This window comes from Notolabrus celidotus, chromosome 18 (genome assembly GCF_009762535.1).
Source record: "Notolabrus celidotus isolate fNotCel1 chromosome 18, fNotCel1.pri, whole genome shotgun sequence".
Lineage (NCBI taxonomy): Eukaryota > Metazoa > Chordata > Actinopteri > Labriformes > Labridae > Notolabrus > Notolabrus celidotus.
This window is the reverse complement of record NC_048289.1, coordinates 19,650,871-19,670,377: the sequence shown is the minus strand read 5'-3', so window position 1 is coordinate 19,670,377 and position 19,507 is coordinate 19,650,871. Positions and strand designations below refer to the sequence as shown.

Here is a 19,507-nt window from a genome sequence, read left to right as displayed (position 1 = left end):
GTAATGGGCACAATATGCTGGTTTCATTGGCGAAAATTATCCTCATCTGTATATATGCTGTTTTTAATGACACAGCACAATTTTATAACTTATTAGAATTTTTTTATAATTATTTCACGAACCCCCACACTATGGTTCGCGGACCCCTAGGGGTCCTAGGACCCCACTTTGAGAACCACTGTCTTAGACTATACATGAATAAAGCAAATCAAACATGTAAATGGGTAAATTCAAATTAAAGGGATGTTGAAGGTCCCAAAAGGAGAATAATCAAAAACAGATGTGTGACCATCAATCATGAGTATTAAGCTGGAACTTAATAACTTTTCACCCACCAAGTGAAGCACTAGGGTGGATGAAAATCCTTCACTCCAGCATCTTTTTATCATCGTGCTCCTCTCCCATGAAGTAGATGTGAGAAGCCTTTTCTTCACTTCTTCACTTCAGAATTAAACGTCTTAAATCTTCTTCCTCCTCATGAATGAAGAAGCAAAACTAAACCAGAAGCACAGATAATCGTAAACAACCTAAATAAACCCCACAGAGGGGGTGAAAGCCACAGGATGTCTCCACAGCCAGCGCCGTTTGGCCTCTCCACCCTAATTTACTACACTCCGCCCACTCATGGCTTGAAGGGCTGTGGAGCTGGCGGATCCCTCCAGCAGGGCCGGGCCAGCCCATACGTCCCACTGGCACGGGGCGCCCCGCCGGGAGCCAATCACAGAGCTCGTGCTCCTGACAGCTCATTACCACTCAATTAGGCAGGTGCACCTCCACGCACAGCCTTCTGACAAATAGAGCCCTCCCAGATGCATGTTTAACATTCGGGAGAATTATATAGTGACAGCAAACACTAAATGCCTCACCCTTATCACTTGATTGCCTCTAGATTTAAATCCTATAATTGGCCTAGGCCAGCGGGAGAAAAAAAATAAATAAGCCAATAAATATGATGCAGTCGTCTTGTAATTGAACAATTATGAATTCATATTCATAAGACGCTCGCTGGCAATTACAAAATGCCATCTGATTAGGAACAATTTGAAATGACATTGTTCCATGCTAAAGACGCTGTGGTGTCAGGCTAATAAAGAGAAGACACATCATAGCGGTCGCTTGCCCACTGACTCGACCTCCAGAGATCAGGAGACATGCTGACACAGGGGCTTGGCCGCTGACGGACGGGACTTGGCGCCCATCGCTCTTTGTCCCCCCGAAAAAACCTACTGCTCTCACTCACACAGGAAAAATAGCAGCAGCAGCGAGGGGGTTGACTTTCAAATTTTTAACACCAGTGGGCACAGATTGTGCACATAACAAAACACAAGCATGGCGAAAAAATGTTGATCCCTTGAGAACAGATTCTAATCAAGATGAAATGATTTACAAATCTATTTAATAAGGCTTGCCAGAAGTCAAACTTGGCATGTAAATGCGGTGGGGATTAAATTTCATCGGCAACCAAGACTGTAACTGATCGCCTGCAGACAAAGGGGGAGCCTGCCAGTTTTTTTTCTCCCCCCCTCTCTCTCCACTTCTCTTCTCCTCCCTCCCTCCCTCCTTCCCTCCTTCTTTCTCTCTCCACTGCCTGCATTTTGCCTCGTGATCCCTCCCCGGCTATGTGGAAGGACAGGGGCAGTGCAGAGTGGTGCAGTACAGAGTGAAACAGGAAAAAAGAGAAGAGACAGAAAAATAAGAGAGAGGGAGGGTGGTAGGAGGAGAGGAGATGGAGACATGAGGAGGAGGAGGAGGAGGAGGAGGAGGAGGAGGAGAGAAATTTTGGAGGTAAAGAGCAGCAGTGAGAGGGAGAGTAGAAGAAGAGAGGAGGATAGAAATGAAGGAGAGAGAGAGGGAAGAGGAGGCTCAAGGTCAGCGTGAGGACAGTGTGGTCCTTGGAGTTGGACAGAGACACAGCCGCAGTCACCTCTGTGCTAATCAGCCCCACGGCTGGCTGATGAGATGTCACTTTGTGTGTGTGTGTGTGTGTGTGTGTGTGTGTGTGTGTGTGTGTGTGTGTGTGTGTGTGTGTGTGTGTGTGTGTGTGTGTGTGTGTGTTAGTGTGTGGAAAACATCTCCCTTCACTTTTTTTGGCTGCAAATTGCAGAGGCTGGTAGGGCGGAGGAACAATGTGTGTGTATTTGAGTGTGTGTATGTGTGCCACTCTGGAGTGTAAGCAGTCTGACTTGCTGCTTGTGGTGCCAGTATTGCGCTTTTTTTTTTTTTTTTGCCCTCCCCTTCGCCTCCTTTTCTTGCATATTATGCTACAGTGACTGAAGCTGAACTCAGCTTTCCCCTGCAGTGAGGGCAAGAATACAACTGCCAATTAATGCTATATGCAGTGTGCCAGTGTTAACAGTGTGAGGCTTTCTGCTTCAAGTTGCTGCGCTGTTTGAGAAGAAGAAAAAAAAAAAAAAAAGGTGGGCTAGTTGTTTTATCCTCGGGTGTGGCTAACCTCTCGCAGACTAACGGGGATTGCGCCATTAGCTTAGGGCGTCAACGAACAGCGTCCGCAGCTGTGATCAGGTTTGTGACCTAACAGCACTGCAGCTTGTGTCTCATTGGGTGAGTTTTGTGTACCAGGCCAGTTGGCAGAGGCGAGCGTCTCCTCCGTCTATCCTTGGGTTATTTCTGACCATCTGCGCCCAGTCATTAACAGGCCTTTTCACAGTCAATTGTCTCCCCTCTTCTTCTTTTTTTTTTCCGGATTTCTCTTTGCGTAATCACGACATGGACAGAGTGCTTCACGTCTTTCCCTGAAATGTAAGCAGCGGCATCAGTGAGGAGAGGCCATTTTATTAGCAGGGGCTAAGGAGAGCTGTAGAGCCATAGGTTAATTCAAAGTGGCATCATGGAGGAGGCATCAAACAGTGCAGATCAAATTACAGGGCAAAGCGCTCTGTGGTAAGAAAAACAAGCCAGTGGTATGCTGCAGTGAGTGTGTGTGTGCATGCTGTGTGTGTTTAGCAGCAAGTGTATGTGTGTCTGAGAGACTGGAGAAAGAGAGAGAAGAGGGGGAGAGGCAAAAGGAGACAGCAAAAAAAAGAGGAAGAGGAGGAGGAGGAGGGGGGGGGGGGTGTCCATAGAGGGCCAAGGGGGATGGGGATGGAAGGAAAGAGGGAGTGAAGAGAAAGGAGGGAGGGGGGGGGGGGGGGTGAGGCTAACTGGGCCAGCACGCACACATCAACCCCTCCAATTAGAGTCACTCATCTCCTCTTCACACAATGCATCACCCTCCATTTCTGATGTTTACAATCGTCGGGGAGAGAAATAACTGTAAACATCACTGCTGCAGCGATGGCATTCAACAGCACAAAAAAAAAAGGGAAGATCTCCTCTGCCTGAAAATGCGTTTAGCCGTTCCTTCTTCCCCCTCACGCCTTTGTTATTGGTCTTTGTGCAATGATTTGCCTAAGGACCCAGATTTCCTAGCAACAGCCTGCCACCAAACATTTGGCAGGAGTTCAACATTCTCTCTCTTTGTGAGAAATGGCAGTGCTGCCTCCCTGCTCTGCGTCTGCCACCAGCCCTGCTGCTGCCGCTGCTGCTTCTGCTTCTGCTGCTTGCTGCTGGATGAGCCAGACTGGCTGCAAGAGCCCTCTAATAATTCTGTTTTCATCCAATCACACCACATAGTCGCAGGCACCTTGAGAGGCTCTGCCAGGAATCATCAATCACCTCTTTAACACACGCGCTTTTGGACAAAAAAAAGGGAGCGGGTAACATGCTAACGTACACACATGCATGCTTCTTTGGTAATTACATTTACAGATTAGGAGTACAAGAGTGTATACCACCCTGCAGTGGTTTAATGAAAGTCAACAAAGCGCATTAATACACAGCAGAGGCCGGTACAGTGAGTTAGAGAGAGGGTGAATGTACAATCTGGCTGTAAATTGGGTAAATACATCTGAGTGCTCTCGACAAGGTTAATGGAGGGAGGAGGCCTTAGTGAACACCGGTCTAGACACGCCACACAGCATTAAGTGGGAATAGCTATGGCAGTGTATCTGGCTAAGTACTTTCCAAGTGCGAATGGGACTTTAATAAAGCGAATGATCCCCCCTGTTTTGACAAAGAGGCCCAGGAGGGACGCTGAAGAAGAAGAAGAGGAGAAAAAAAAAGAAGACGTTTGAGATTCCAAGCACTGACAAACACCCATTTGTGGCCCTTCTATCCCCCTCTCAAATCCCACGGAAGCTTTTCCCCTGCGCGCAAGACTGTCGGATGTGGGCAAAACCCAACTGCCAATTTGCAGAGGATGTGCCGTGTTTGCTAATGCGAAGCAGAGGCTAAAAATGGGACCACACAAACTCTGGAGGATGGACTGACTGATCTGCTTTCTGGCACAAGCACTGACGGCTTTTTTCTTTTTTTTTTTGTGTTTGTTGCTGCGACTGGGCGGCTAATTATGAGACCTCTGTCATTATTGGACTATGTTGCGCTTGTGTTTTAGAGAGCAACAGGGGGAGCATTGTGATTTTCACTTGGGACAAATGTGCCAAAAAAGTGTGTTGATGGCTGAAGGCTGTAAGGATGATTTATGTTGATAATGCACTGCTTTAAGACAGGGAATTCGGTGCAATTTCAGGGATATCATCTTGACTGGGGATCAGAGAAAATGTTGATCTGCCAGAATTACATGTAATCCCAAACAATGAAACACGAGCATGGTAGGCCATCCTACTCCAGGAGCTGTAAGTGAAGACGTGAGGCTTGTGTGTGTGTGAATGCCTAAGCCCACATCTGTCCTCTTCCATCTGTGTGTGTGTGTGCGAGGGGGAAGATTGTGTAGAAGGAAGAATGAACTTGAATAATCAATTTTCACACTTTCACAGCACCTGTTGGCTTGTCTTCATGTTAAAAGGAATGAATGAATGCATTACATGTAGAACAATTTCACACTGTGCGGCGGCGTCGCACACAAAGACGAGGGGGGAAACACAGGGAACGGAGCCGTATTGTCTCAATAGGTAACGTAGCTCATTTCACTCCACAAAAGGCTGAATGGAGATATTGACAATGCAGAAGGCGCAGCGAGGCATTTCCCCTGAATAAAGCCTCTTAACATTTTGTCCTCCTCTGGCAATAGAGTTGGGGGAACAGTCATTTTGGATGTAGAGGGTCTCACTTACCGCGATATAATAGACCTTGGCTTTCTCCACCAGCTCCCAGTTGCTGTCCAAGTCCAGGTGTTTTTCCTTTTTGTAGCAGTTTGCCGCTGCCAGGTTAGCGACAAGGGACCTGCCGAGACAGACCTCATAAATCTTGAGCCGTGCTTATCATCCATCTAAATTTTGTCTCAAAAACATCCCCAAAAACACTCAGGCCCCCAGACTTCCCTTTGTTCTTTCATGATATAAAAGCATGATAATAGTTTTTTAGAATATCTGGACTGATGCAGCTATCTTTAACACCAAAAAGAGAGACAGGGGGCCAAAAATGAACCACCTCCAAATTACTCATATTATCATCTCACACTGAAGTACCCCACTGTTAACAAAGGATGGGAAAAAAAAAACACAACACACATGTATGACCAAATGAACACTTGAGTTGAGTAGTGAGTAGTGGGAGCTGGAAAGTGAAGCAGGTGGCGTTATCTTAACATAGCTCATTAGCTAGTCCTCGTGTGCTGTCGCTTTATGAGCGGCCATCAAAATGAGTGCAGCCATCATCGCTACTTAGGGGGAAACTGTAGGCGATCATATGACAGGAGGATGTCGCTGCATGGTGAGAAACAACTGCTCATGGAGAGCAGCATGAATCATGCATCTCTATAACAAAACTTCCTTGCCTGCTGTTTATCCTTCAGCCTTTTTAGAGCAGGAATAAAAAGCCTTACATAAGTGTTTGAACCTCTTCAACTTTTCCTTTCATATTTATGTAAAAATGCAAACTGGATTGACATGATTTGATTGTATATAATGTATTAAAAGAACTGCTTCCTGAGCTTTCTTACCTAATGTCAGGCTGTGATGAATGCATGAAGCCGCTACAATAACTCAGTAATCAAAGCACAGCTGGATCACACACATCATATTAAATGGATCCGCGTTAAGAAGTCTGGCATATTTCACTGCTGCCTGTTGACACTGTGGCAAAAGCATTACCTTCTGTCTCATGCTGGTTTTGAGAGTCCAGAAAGCTACAGCTTAAGCAGGGTTCCCACTCTTTTACAGATATCATTTTCCAGGTCATTTTCAGTGAAGTTTTGAACTCTCTCAGAGATTTAAAAAAGTTTAAACTGTCTTCCTGCGTGGTGATGTCTATTGTGATCAGCAATGTCTACAACAGAGGCCCTCAATAGGTGGCCCCCGAACTGTTATCCCTTCACTCTGTGTTTTGGTCGGGTCATCGCGTGTTTACCAGGACTCGTCTCCATGTCAACGATACGCAGACAGGTTGTTACTGGGTCACTTAGAGTCCACTGCTGTGAGTGCAATTTTTAACTTTCACCTTTGTTTATGGAGCAGTTCGCATATTGGCACTTTGCCAGCTGTAGGACTCTAGAATGCACGAAAATGGTGTGTTCCAAGTTTGCTGCTCAAAGAAAAGTGGACGGTGAGAATCAGCGATTGAAAGAAGAATGGAGTGAAACTTTTGAATTCATTCACTCTCCAACCACCACAACACCCATGTGCTTAATATGCCAGGAGACTATAGCAAAATCACAAATTCTGCCAGGGTATGTAAACTTATGAGCCAAACTGTAGTTCATATTTTTGTTGTTATTTTGAACGAAAGGGACATTTTGTTATGAATATTACAGTATTATGGCATTTGGTCTGACAGACCTCATTAAATGGACCCTTGGCTCATTGAAAAAATTATTTGTGGCCTTTTAAGATTTGTATTTGAGTACCCTTGGTCTACAACGTGCAGTTTCTGCACAGCTGTGTCGCTCTTTTTGTTCCGTTTGTTTTCACTATCTGGAGTTTGCGCTCCTACTAGCTACAAAACAGTAATTGAGCTCTCAGTCTGTAGGGAAAGTTGTGAGGCACAGACCCCCAAGCTCTCTGCCCGACTCCGCTGGTCACTCTTTAACTTAAATATAGGACTCTTTGACTCCTTTCAAGGTTAATTTACCATAAAACATAAAAAATATATACCACTGTTTTCTGTGAATGCATGATTATGACCAAGTGAGGGAGAAAAGATTGGAAAAAAAGTAACGCGGCCAGACCGGTCAGTGTAGCTGTCTTTTCCAGCACAGTGTGCACTCAGCTTTCAATGAATGGGGATGTGTTTTTTAAATCGTGTCAGATCACACACAGTCATGTTGGAATAATTTCCAAGGACAATATGGGATTGTCCAGGACATTTTACTTTTTCTCCCATTTTCCAGGAGTTTTCCAGTACTGGAAAACTGTTTTCCAGGTTTTCAAGGACGCGTGGGAACCCTGTTAAGATATAAGAGCAGCCTGGGGTGCTACTGCGCTCCAACCATCTCTGGTAGGGAAAAGTGGAGCAAAATCATGTCCTGCAACCTAGGCAACAGCTGCAGAGCTGGGGAGTGTGTATCTAAGTTGCTGATCAGAAAGTTGCTATAAGGAAACTTAAACCAGTGGTAGTGATAGTAACTGCAAAGCCCTTAGAGGAAGGAGAGCTGAGTGAGGACAGAAATGTCAACTCAAAGATTCCTGCAGAAGTCCTGTTCACCTTGTCTAATGTTAGCTTGAGTGGAAATGTTCAGTTCAATGTGAACTGTGACAGGCTAATAAGAATCTGTTGCCATGGAAATGTTGGAATCATCAGGGTGATGATTTTTTTCAAAGCTGTGGAGAAAAATAATTTTTAAATCATTGAAATCATCTTTCAATGAATATTTTGAGGCAACTTGTTTGTCACTGGGTGATAAAATGAAATGTGTAATGAAAGGGTGGTTGTGCAAAATCGACTCCTGCTCACCATGTCAGGATTCTGACTTGCTTTACCACCTGTTCACCACACATAATCCCTCACTTATTAATAGGGATGGGAATGGAGAACTGCTTCCAACTAGTTTGAGCCAACATTATTTGCCTTTAAGCTTAACAGTTCCCTTATCAAAGCCTTCCGATTAAACTTAAGTGTCTTGTAAAATGATGTCACGCATCCATAGACTGTATAAAATATGGACATAGTATCCGTGATGTCACCCATTTGTTCCTGAGCACTGTTTTGAAGCCAATCGACGGCGGCAGCCATATTGGAAATGTGGAACTCAACCAGGCAGAGTGTGACGTAAAGAGGCGGAGTTTGAGCCTCCTAGCCAACAGCTATGTGTTCCCAACCGGGAGTCAAGTCAGTCATGTCCTTATTTGGGCAAAAATTCGTAATCTTAATATCTTCTGAACCGTTGTGTTAGAAAAAAATAGTTTTTTGAACCAGGCTGTAAACATGTTTATTAATGCTGCAAAGATCGTCTTTTTTGAATTGGTGTCTATGTGGTTTCCGGTGTTTCTGCAGCCAGCCTCAAGCAGATTCTCAATGAATTGCAGTTTATAACACTTCCGCATGGGATTCATATTTTGAGACCGGAGGTTGCCGCTTGCACGCATCGCAAGAGGCAGTCACCACAAACAACGACCAAGGAAGTAAAGAAGTGATCATAGCGGACAGGAGACAGAAGTGGTCAGAAGTATGGCTCAATTTTACACAAAATGACGCTAACAGCATTACGTGCAGTGGCTGTGTCAGTGAATCCACGCTGAAACATTTGTCGATGTAGCAAGGCATTAAGTAACAGGAGTGCCTTGTGTTTAATGCGTTACGCCACCGGTGTTTCAGTTTAATAAGTGACCCTGTTAGCTGGCAACTTTCAGCCGAATGCATCAGTGGCTGTCAGTTACAACAGCTGCCGAAAAGAGCCCTTTTTTCATTCTAGTAATAATACGACAATCAAAGACGCAGTCGGGTGACAGTCGCCAGTTAACAGGGTCCCTCTTTAAACCAAAACACCAGTCTACGAGTGTTTCTCTAATCTCAACAGAGCAGTGAAGGTACGTATGTCCTACCTATGCTATGTTAACATAAGCACAAGAAAGCGGGAGATCCACAGGAACTGATAAAGGAATCGATACGGAATTGGATCAGTAAGCAGAATTGATAACAGCACTGGCACCAATCAATTCCCATCCCTACTTATTTATCACACTTCAGATTGTTATCGTTATATAGTCTGTGTGAATTCAAGTTTGTAACAGTTTAAATTTTGGAAAAATGTATCAAAATTTGGGGGGGTATAATGGTTCTTCCAGACACTGTAGGTCTAAGAAAATACAACAAAACAATCATGTGCTTTATGTTACTTGTTTGCAGTGCTTAATGGTTGAGTAAGACGCTCAATTTTTGAATTGAACACTCAATTTAGAGGGAAAAATACTGATGAACACTCAATGTATATAGCTTACCATGTCAAACTGAAACTTTGTGCTTATTGAGATTATGAGTGATTTTTTTTAACAACAAGCTAAGAGTTTTAAATATTTAAAATGTAAGCATTAAAGAGGTTACAAAAAGCAATCAAATAATTCGTTTCAAAAGATGTATCAAAACATCTTGGGCTCTTTGTTCCAAAAAACAGGTTTACTACAGGTGAACAGAAAGAGAAATATGTCTCCTTCATGCTAGAAGATCAATTGCAGTACAATGAAGACAAAGTGTTTCACATTTGGTTACGCAAATGCTGACAACTTTCCCTTTAGAGAGAGTATCAAATGAAACAAAAGGAAAACAGGATATGTTCAAAAATATGGGTACTGTTTACTGTTTTGGTGAAATGTCATGATTTAATCAGGGGAATCAGTGTTTTTCAAACCTTTCAACATGGATAAAGTGAGATTAACTTTGGGAATGAATCACTTAATTTTTCATGTGTCTTCAGATTTATGATTGTACAAAATATAGCTTCATGTCTGGGGAGTAGTTTGTTTTTATGCTTAATTTTGTAAGTGATTCTGATCTGTTTGTTGTATTTGTTAGTACGATTATTGTATTATTATTGTATTTGGCATAAGAACATCAAAGCAGTCTAAGATATAGCACTGTTTTTGGTAGAAAATCTGGTGCAGAATTAGTCGTCTTAGCTGCATTTATCCACAGAAACTCTGTGTCCCTTTAGTGATTGGCTGGTTTAACCTATGGTAACTGATTAGACTGGTTTCTACACCTTTAATTGAGTTCTGCCATATATACTCTACAGTTCCTCCACTGACTGGAACTCAAACTGTCAGGCTGAGTAGCTGAGGTAGATTTTTTTTCTTTTTAAAGCCTCTCACTAATCAAAGCCTGGGGGGCTGTGACACACTGACTCCCACTCCTTCAAAGCCATCACCCTTTCCAATCTGGCCCCCGCCAGCGACCTTTCCTCTGGGCTCCCGAGCTGTCTGTTAAACACCTGTAAGAAATATTACAGAGCTCGTCTCCCTGAGCACGGCACCTGACCTTTTCAGGTGTCAGAGCCCACATCAAACAAGCCCACTAAGACCATTCAGCGGGGCCGACTCTCGGGGCGGCTGAGGTCCGGCCCCGATGACTGACTGACAAGTCCAGTAGCAGCAGATGAAGGGCTGCAGAGGAGGGGAGTGTTTAGAGAAGGAGGTTATTGATCCACACCTGGTCCATCATGAACCAGAGCCCTCGCTGTTAGTGATATTTGTGTGTGTGCAGGTTTTGACCTCTGCTGTCTCAGACGGGCTGATGATGATGATGATGATGATGATGATGCTGCTAGCGTGAGAGTCGCCAGAGACGCTAAAGCTCCCCTTTTTACAGGCAAGAAGGCTGACAGGTGAGAGCTGGGATAGCCCAGCCATTTTTAACACATTGCTACTGTCAGCCTATAGATGGATGACAAACCACTGGGGCGGCAGAGACTGAGTGGGGGCCTGGAAAAAAAACACACTCAAGCTGTTCTTTCTCCTTTTGATGTGTGAGCCCCATGATTCTCTGTTATGACTTCCAGCCCTGAGGAGTCGACTGCCTGCCTTAGGATGTGAAAATGAACCAAGAGGAGTTTTTCAAAATCGGAGCTAGAGGGTCATTTCTTGGTCAGGGGTGACTGAAAGGTTGCTAACCTATTGTCTCCAGTGATGCAAGCAGCACAGGTACCGGTCGGCTCTTCGTCTTGCTCGTAGTAATGCGCATCGACGTGCGCTTCCTCCGCCTTCTTCTTCAGGATCTCCCCGAAGTGATCCTCCCCGATGCACCCGAAGAAGGTAGCTACCTTATGGGGTTCCTGGATCATCCACTATGGGAGAGAAAACAGAAGCAGCAGTTACAGTGAGCTCAGTTTACAAAATATAAGTCTGTTTGAATGGTCAAGTTCAGCTAAGGCAGATGGCATACAAACTGTAGCTTCACAGCAAACATACTGCTTGTGATATATGAGGGCTGCGAGCTGTCGTAAACAACCCAAGACCAATTCAGCGCCACATAGAGGCACTGTTTTCATCCAAGCACTCCCTCCTCTCTCCCTGTGTGCTAAAAACAGTCTCATCTCCTTATTTACACAAACCCCATAATTCAAGGCTCCATCCTGCTTATGCAAACACAGACCCTCTGTGTATGTGAGTGTGTACCTGCTACCACAGGATGCTACCCAAACTGCTAGTCGGCCATTTTTTTTTTCTTCTCTAAGTCCAGACAGATCTGATGTACTCAGTGACTTTTACCTGATGAGAGAGTGCATGAGGAGGGGTGTGTGTGCTCAAATTCTACAGAGCTCAGGTTTAACCTCCAAAGATTTATTGACGTACAGTACGTGCTGCTGTTTGCTTATTTTATTTGCAGCCTCCTGTTTTGTTGCTGACGGGGGCCCCTTGTGAATGAGATGTTGCTGCTTTTGGGGATGACCTGTATATGTGTGAAATTAATCATTTCACACGACCAAATAGCATCTCAGTGGGGGGAGAGAAAAATGCATTTTCATCACCCGTCCAGAGATGCTCTCCCTTGTTATTTCTTCCAACCACCTCGCCTCATTGGTCTCCAGGTAACTAGCTCAGATGGGGAAAATAAATAATCAAAAACAAAAGGATTTCTTTCTTTAACAAAGGGCCAGGTGTGATTTCAGACAAGGGCTGCACATTTAACACAGCTGATTTGGAAGTTTGTTTTTAACTGGTGTTCACATGTTAAAACATCAGGATGCAAAATCCCTTAAAGGGCGTTTACAGTATGCTTTTATGTAGTGCTTATCAGCAGAGAGTATTTTACCAACACCCCACCAAGCATTGAGGCTGGTGTTTTGAGAATCCGGCTGAAGAAGTGCAGAAGCTAAGCTTTGTAGTGCTGGAAACAGGATTTGGAGCGAACCACCATTTGAGGGTTCTTTTATGGACTAGAGTACACACAGAAGAATCACTTTTGCAGATGGAAACAGGCAGAAGAGAGAAGAGAGATATAGAGAAGGGAAAACTTCTGTGGCTGTTTGATATGTCTTTTCATCCATTAACTTAGCTCTATATTTAATGATTGTCAGGTACAGCAGAGCTCTTTAGTGCTGAATCAAGTTTATTTGGCAGTGGTTTTAATGCGAGCACACAGTTGTCTCAGTGTGCAGCATGAATTGTTGATGTTTATATTTGGTGCTGCTAGCATCAACTGTCTGAGGCTAAGATCATAGATTGAACGTGGTAAAATAATGACAATGACCAAGACATTTTTTTATTTACATGGTCATTTTGAGATCCTAATAAAAGTCTATTTGGTGTCTGTTGGGTATCTGAACCTTTTCTGAACCGGACAGGTGATCTACAACAGTAAACCAAGAAAACAGATGAGGGAGTAAGACTTCTTCAGGATAAAAAGAAATAAACAGAGCAATTGTAAAGGAATTTCTGAGGGATAAAGTGTCATGGCTTTTTAAAGTTGGGACTTTTTGGAGTGCAAAGTGATACTGAATTTCAAATTGGGGCTTTTTAAAAATTAAGAGTGATACTGACTATTAAGTTAGGACTTTTAATGAATTAAAGTGATATTGCTATTTCAGGATGGGACTTCTTGCTATTGACTATTTAAATTGGGACTTTTTGAGAACTGTCTTTCTAGGTTCAAACTTTTAGAGAGTTCAAAGTGACTATTACTTTATGATTGGAACATTTTGGGAATGTTAAGTAACAGTGACTTTGTCTGTGAAGGTTCTCAGTCATCCAGGTCATGGTAATCCAAAGCGCTTAGACCACCAGGCAAACGGCGCCCCTGACCTTCACAAGTTTAAAGTGATATATTAACATTTTTTGTCTGGACTTCTTGAGATTGACAGTTCAAAAGTGAAAGTTGGGACTTTTTTTTTTTTTTTTTAGAGTTTACAGTACTACTTTTTAGAAAAAGACTTTTAAGTGATATTGACTTTAAAATTTGAGACTTCAGGTAATATTGACCTAGAAAAAATAGGTAAGTCTCGACTTAAAAGGTCAATATAGGAATTCTAAAAATACTTCTTTGGTTCAGACTTTAAAGAGTTTAAAGTGATAGACTTTTTATGTTCATACTTTTAAAAGAGGTTATAATGATATTGACATTCTAAATTGTGACTTGCTTTAATATGCTAATGAGGCTTTTGAGAATTTAAAGTGATACTGACCTTTAAAGTTGAAACATTTAAGAGATTATACTTTTAAAGTTGAAACTTTTAGTGTTCAAAGTTAAAGTGACATTTTTTTGTGAAGAGTATTTGAGAATTTGAAGTGATACAAACTTTTTAGGCTTAAACTTTTAAGTGTTTTAAGTGATTACAAAAAAAACACTTTCAGTTGGAATTTTTTCAATTAGTTTAAATTTGTTTGTGTAGTTTTAGATTAGTTCCAGTGTCATGCAACAAGTCTTTACTGGCATGTACCTCATTCAAAATAAATAAAACAGGAATAATAGAGCTATCCCTTTAATCTCCTTGATTTTTAAAAACAGTTCTTGGAAAATATTTAATATATGCCTGATATATGATGGAGGGATAACCTTTAATCACCAGTCAACAGAAACTTGAGTTGATCAACTAGTATTTTATTGGCAGTAAAATGAAGAGTGATCATGTTGCTTCTGCCTGCTGTATCCTGGCATATAAGTGGGCCTTGCGTGTGTCATTTTGAGTCATGGGTTAGTCATTCACCCATGCCCTCAACCGCTCCTCCCCACCTGGCCTAAAAACACACACACACACACACACACACACACACACACACACACACACACACACACACACACACACACACACACACACACACACACACACACACACACACACACACACACACACACACACACACACACATCTGTGTACCAACAACACGCAAGCGCAGATCCACAGCGAAAGCTGACAAAAGCAAGCTCTTCTTCCCTAACCTCTTGCTGCAGGCACCTCACACTTATCAAGGTCACTGGCTCGGGTACACGTCAAGTCCTATCTGATTTTCTCTTCGCTGTGATGAGCTCCCAATCCAAGGTTAGGAGCTGCAGGCTGTAAATAATGACAGCGCGGCCCCTCCATTTGCAGGCCCTCTCAGGTGGGAATAGAGAGGGCCACTCAGGGGCCCCGTCCCTCTGATGACAGCATGGTGAATCACAGCGGAGCCACCAACATTCCCCTCTCCCTCCCCTTCAACCCCACCTCCATCTGAACTCTCATGCCACCTCCACCTCCTCTCTTTCTCTCTCTCTTGCTCTGACCGTCGGCTGTACTCTCACTGCCAGCTCAGCTTGTCATTTTACAGGGTCATTAACAGACACACATACACACCGACTTGTGCATGAGTACACAGTGCACCCACGCAGGGAAAAAGGCTGACACACACACACACACAAACCTAAAAATCCTCTCTAGTGCCACAGCATCAAAACTCCCTCCCTTCCCTTAAAAAAAAAAAAAAAAAAACCCACCCCTGCTTTTGCCAGAAGCTGCTCTCCTACTCCAACAAACACAAAGCAGCGATAGATAAGAAGTAAATGTCTTCATTATGAGCTTGTAAAAAATGTATCTTAGAGTTATTTTTTTATTCCTCCTCTGTGGTGCACAGGAGCGGGGAGTTATATCAATTCATTTCCATCCCTGGCACCCTGCAGACAATCCCTCTCCATTCCCAGATTATGTGAGATAATACCTCCATTATGACAAAAGCGCTATTCGCGGGGTCGCCGAGAGGTCAACCAACCCTGCGCCGGGTATTCATGCTTAGTCACATCCCAATTATACCGCAGTGGCAGAGGCAGAAATTGGCAAATGTACATCAAGGCGCTTCATTACTGAGGGCCGCTCCAGTGAAATTAAGCAGCAGATGAGACAGAGTGAGATTTGCCCCCAGGCGGCATGTTAGAGAGAGAGAGAGAGAGAGAGAGAGAGAGAGAGAGAGAGAGAGAGAGAGAGAGAGAGAGAGAGAGAGAGAGAGAGAGAGAGAGAGAGAGAGAGAGAGAGAGAGAGAGAGAGAGAGAGAGAGAGAGAGGAGGATGAGAAGAAAAAAAGGGAAGCTGAAGTAACAGATTTTTCTAAAGGTGCTGGGAGCTTGTATCTTGCGCAGCAGCTCATGTATATTTACTTAACTAGGGAGAACGCAGGTCCCCAAAGATTAATAAGTTCCCATGATACACCACAGTAAACTATCTGTTCGTACGTTTAGATAAGGAAGAGGAATCTAATACAAACAAGCATGAAAAATATGCCTGAAAAGCACGGCGTAAGATGCTGCTCTCGCTAACGGCAAAGTGATAAGTATACATTATGCTAACTGGAGAATAAGCCTGGTGTCTCTTTCTGTTTGCCTTCCATTTACCCAAATAATCTCACCCTCCGCCCACCCAACCACCCACCCATCCATCCAACACGAGCCCTGGGGGCCCCAGCTTGCTATTAATTATGACATCTCATGGTTGCAAGGAGCCCCACTTGGGGGAGCTGACCCAGGCCGTGCTCCTCGACATCCAGCAGCTGCCACTCTTCACTATGGAGGCAGCCGCTTCGCGTGGCAGCTTCCAGGAGGGCAATTACACAGCCCGGATGAGATGAGGCGGCTGAATGTTTGGGACTGGAGCGCTCAGACTGCCATTAGCACTATAAGCTATTACATTCCCTCTTCTTCTTCTGCTTCCCCTCTCCCCTCCCCTCGTCGTCTTCCTCCTCGCTCACTTGCTGCTGTATATTGATGAAGTGGTAATGGGACCTCTAGTTAGATATTCCTCCTGTAAAAACATTGTCTTGTTTCTAGTCTCCCTCAGGGGTCAATGTATTCAGCGGGAGTTGCTAGGAATCATTTCTGCTCTATTAATGATGCAATTCCAACGCAATTCAGATCTACTGAAGACGCAGCACAGTGGGCTTCTTGCGGGGAGTTGATAGATGACGCTGTGTGTGTGTTATCCCGCGGCTCCACAACAAAGTGGCGCTTTTCTTCTGCGGCATCACTGGGAAGCGGCCCCGACTCCGTCACTCCAGTTTCCGCCCTCTGAAAAGTGCTTGGTTCAACCCTAAAAAAAACAAGCGAAAGAGAAGTCTCCATTCTCCTCGCTTCACCTCTCCAGCGGGGCCCTCTTGAGAAGAACATGTCCGTGCCTAATGATGGTCACATTAATTATAGGCTTATCAACCCCGGCGAAAATTCAATGGGGCTATTTTTAGAGGTCTAAAATAGGAAAAGGGTGAGGGTGCTGCACGCTGGGGTGGCCTCTAGCAGACTCTTCTTGCTCTGGGTTGGTCTTTTAAAGAGCCAGAGGTGGAGGCTGATATTGGTTTCTCTTTTTTACTGTGCAGTTAAAACAACTAGCAAACATCTGTCCATCAGCACCTGTCATGGTGAGCGCTTTTATATAAAGCACATCGGAGCGAAGGGCCTGACATTGATGAGGTCTGGCAGCTTCCATTAAATCACTCTTTCCTGTAAAGTGCCGGGCATCAAAGCAACCGGCCGAGGATTTTTCACTCAATCAGGTAATACACAAGCCCCCCACCTCTCTCTCTCTCCCTCTTTCCTCCACCTGCTCACCCGCCTCCCTGTCCTCTCAGGGGCTGGAGCCTTCTGGTCAATAACTCCAATCAGTTCAATTTCATGCACAGTTAGCCGTGTTGGGGTGCTAGGGCACTGCTCGCGTCAGGGTTGCATATGTCGTTGCCGCTGTTGTTGTTTTTCTTTAATTTTTCCCCCCCGTCCCTGGGAGGGTTGATAAGTGGGGTGGGGACCTGTGCTGTGTAAAAAGTGGAGACTGGCCAGGGCTAGCATGGGTTGTTTTAACTCAGCTCCACCAAAGCGGGCTCCCTGCCAAGCCATTAAAAGTCTCTGTGCTCTGCTTCAGTGACACAGCTAAAAGAATAGAGAGCGGGCGAGAGGGAGAGCTGTAAATGATCAACACGATAATGAGCTGATTATCAGTCAAAGGCATGGATAAGCTCTCTCTCCAGTAATTTCCTTTCAGATCAGTCAACCACATTCTCCTCTCTGCAATCAACACTCGAAGGGGAGTCATAGCATGTAGCCTGGTGGGAATCCGGCCCAATACCAGCTTGAAATAGCAGATCCTGATCCTTGTCTTCCTCTGATCAGAGCTTGATATGTCCCTCTTGCTTACACACCAGCATGGTGGGGAGTCGGCCTTTCAGTGATTTTTGTACAGCTATTTTGAACCTTTAGGCTCCGGCTGTGGGTCAATGTCGAGCCGAGAAAGGCTCTAGAGACGATCAAACACTGTGCAATCTGCAAGTATTTGGATAGCCACTCAGTTCCTACTCTTTTGGCTTAACTTCAGCATTGGATTTGAAACTGACCAACAATTGAGATTTGGAAACTAAGTTTGAAGGGGAACACTAAATATAGACTTTAACTTCTTGGAAAACTTTCTGAAGATCATATTGGATTCAGTGATGCTGTGTTACACTTGTAATCAGTACCTATGTCCCAAATCAAGGCTGATTCGAAAGGACAAATCTTAAGAACGATCGCATCACAGTGGCATAAGAAGACTTAGCAATAAGCCGACAAATGCGTACTTCTTTTTCTGGGACATGAACGACCCATTACATGCGTGGGCCGACGCATCCCTAGATTCATTTCTCACCAAATTAAACAGAATGGTGAACTCTCAAGCAGTCAAGAAGTATAATTTTGATTGCAAGTTCCACTGGCTCCCTGTAAAGTACTGCATCACCTATAAGCTCCTCCTCCTCAGCCAACAAATCCCTGCATGCCCTCGCCCCCCAATACCTGGCTGACCTCCTCCACCAACACACTCCATCCCGGAACCTAAGGTCATCAGACCTGGGTCTTCTCTCCATCCCCTGGACTAAGCTGCGGACCTTCGGGGACAGAGCATTCAGTGTGGCAGCCCCTACTCTGTGGAACTCTCTCCCTCCTGACATTGGCAGCGCCCCAACCCTGGACAGTTTAAAGAAAGCAACCAAAACGCACCTTTTCTTCAAGGCCTTTCCCCATCAGATATCCCCACCTACCCCCCAGACCCCCTACCTGACCCTGTGAAACGACTTTGGGTTTCTTGAAAGGCGCTATATAAATATCAGTTATTAAGTACCCAACAATCCAAAGTTTTCAAAAAAACAAGGGGCCTTCAAACTTCAAATAATCTTCAAAATAATAATTGACATTATGTGGTGTTAGTTATATGAGCTAGTTAGCCAGCTGTACACCTGTTGCAAAGTGACAGAAGTGGCACCCACATGATACAAGGGTAAGGGTGGGAACAGCTGGTCGTGAAAACAGGAAATCCTCTGTAAACAGACCGCCTCATTCCAGTTCAGCCTTTGAAGGATGCAGCTCCTAACTTGGGACACAGCTACAGAGTGGATTGGATAATGATCAGCCTCTAACACTGCTTTATAAGTGGTATCAGATATCAATGAGCATGCCAGTCAATGGATTCTTCCAATAATAAGGAAATAGCCTCAAAGATGGAGTGATGATGAAGAGAAACTGTGGTGCTAATGTTGGTAGAAGCTAGCAAATGTTAGCAGCCAATGTTATCTGAGTGTTTCTCGACATCAGGCAGTTTGAGTCTAACTAACAGAAGTGGGATCAGGAAAGAAAAATGGCATCGGACATTTTTCAGAACAATCTAGTGCTTGAGCTTGTCTTTATTATCAAACTGATACTATATATTTATTGTAGTTCTCCTATCCCGACAAGTTGACAAGTGAATAAAATCATATTAAGGAAGTAATGACCCAATTTGATGATAGTTTGAACAATATCATTGTTTACTTCCACATCCACTAAACAATGTAAAACCTCATTGATATAGGAGTTCATTTTCTCATTCATTTGCAATTTGCATTAAATATTGAGCAAATCAATTTGCATTTCCATCAACTAGTGTTATGCAAATAGACTCAGGGCCACAAGAAAATTGCATAATTAATTGAGGAGGGCTAACTTTGATGATAGCTTTCTGTTGATGATTCCTACTTAAGATGGCATTTGTATTATGCAAGTGATTACTGTGTACTTGTTGTATTTTAATCAGACACAGGGGATAGAGAGCAAGTGCAGAAGTGTGGAGGGGATGAGATGTGTTGTATGAAGTCAGAAGACAGACT

The 19,507-nt window shown here is 44.0% G+C and overlaps 1 protein-coding gene across 3 annotated transcripts in view; it reads right to left on the bottom strand.

Moving 5' to 3' along the window:
* The window catches only part of adkb (adenosine kinase b), a 162,137-nt gene that overhangs the window by 81,984 nt on the left and 60,646 nt on the right, over positions 1-19,507 (bottom strand). For all 3 annotated transcript variants that reach the window (XM_034707955.1, XM_034707956.1, XM_034707957.1), the window contains 2 exons: positions 11,058-11,230; positions 5,133-5,241 (listed from right to left, as the gene is read on the bottom strand). In XM_034707955.1, the coding sequence (XP_034563846.1) occupies positions 5,133-5,241; positions 11,058-11,230 (282 nt within the window). The remainder of the gene's footprint in view (positions 1-5,132; positions 5,242-11,057; positions 11,231-19,507) is intronic.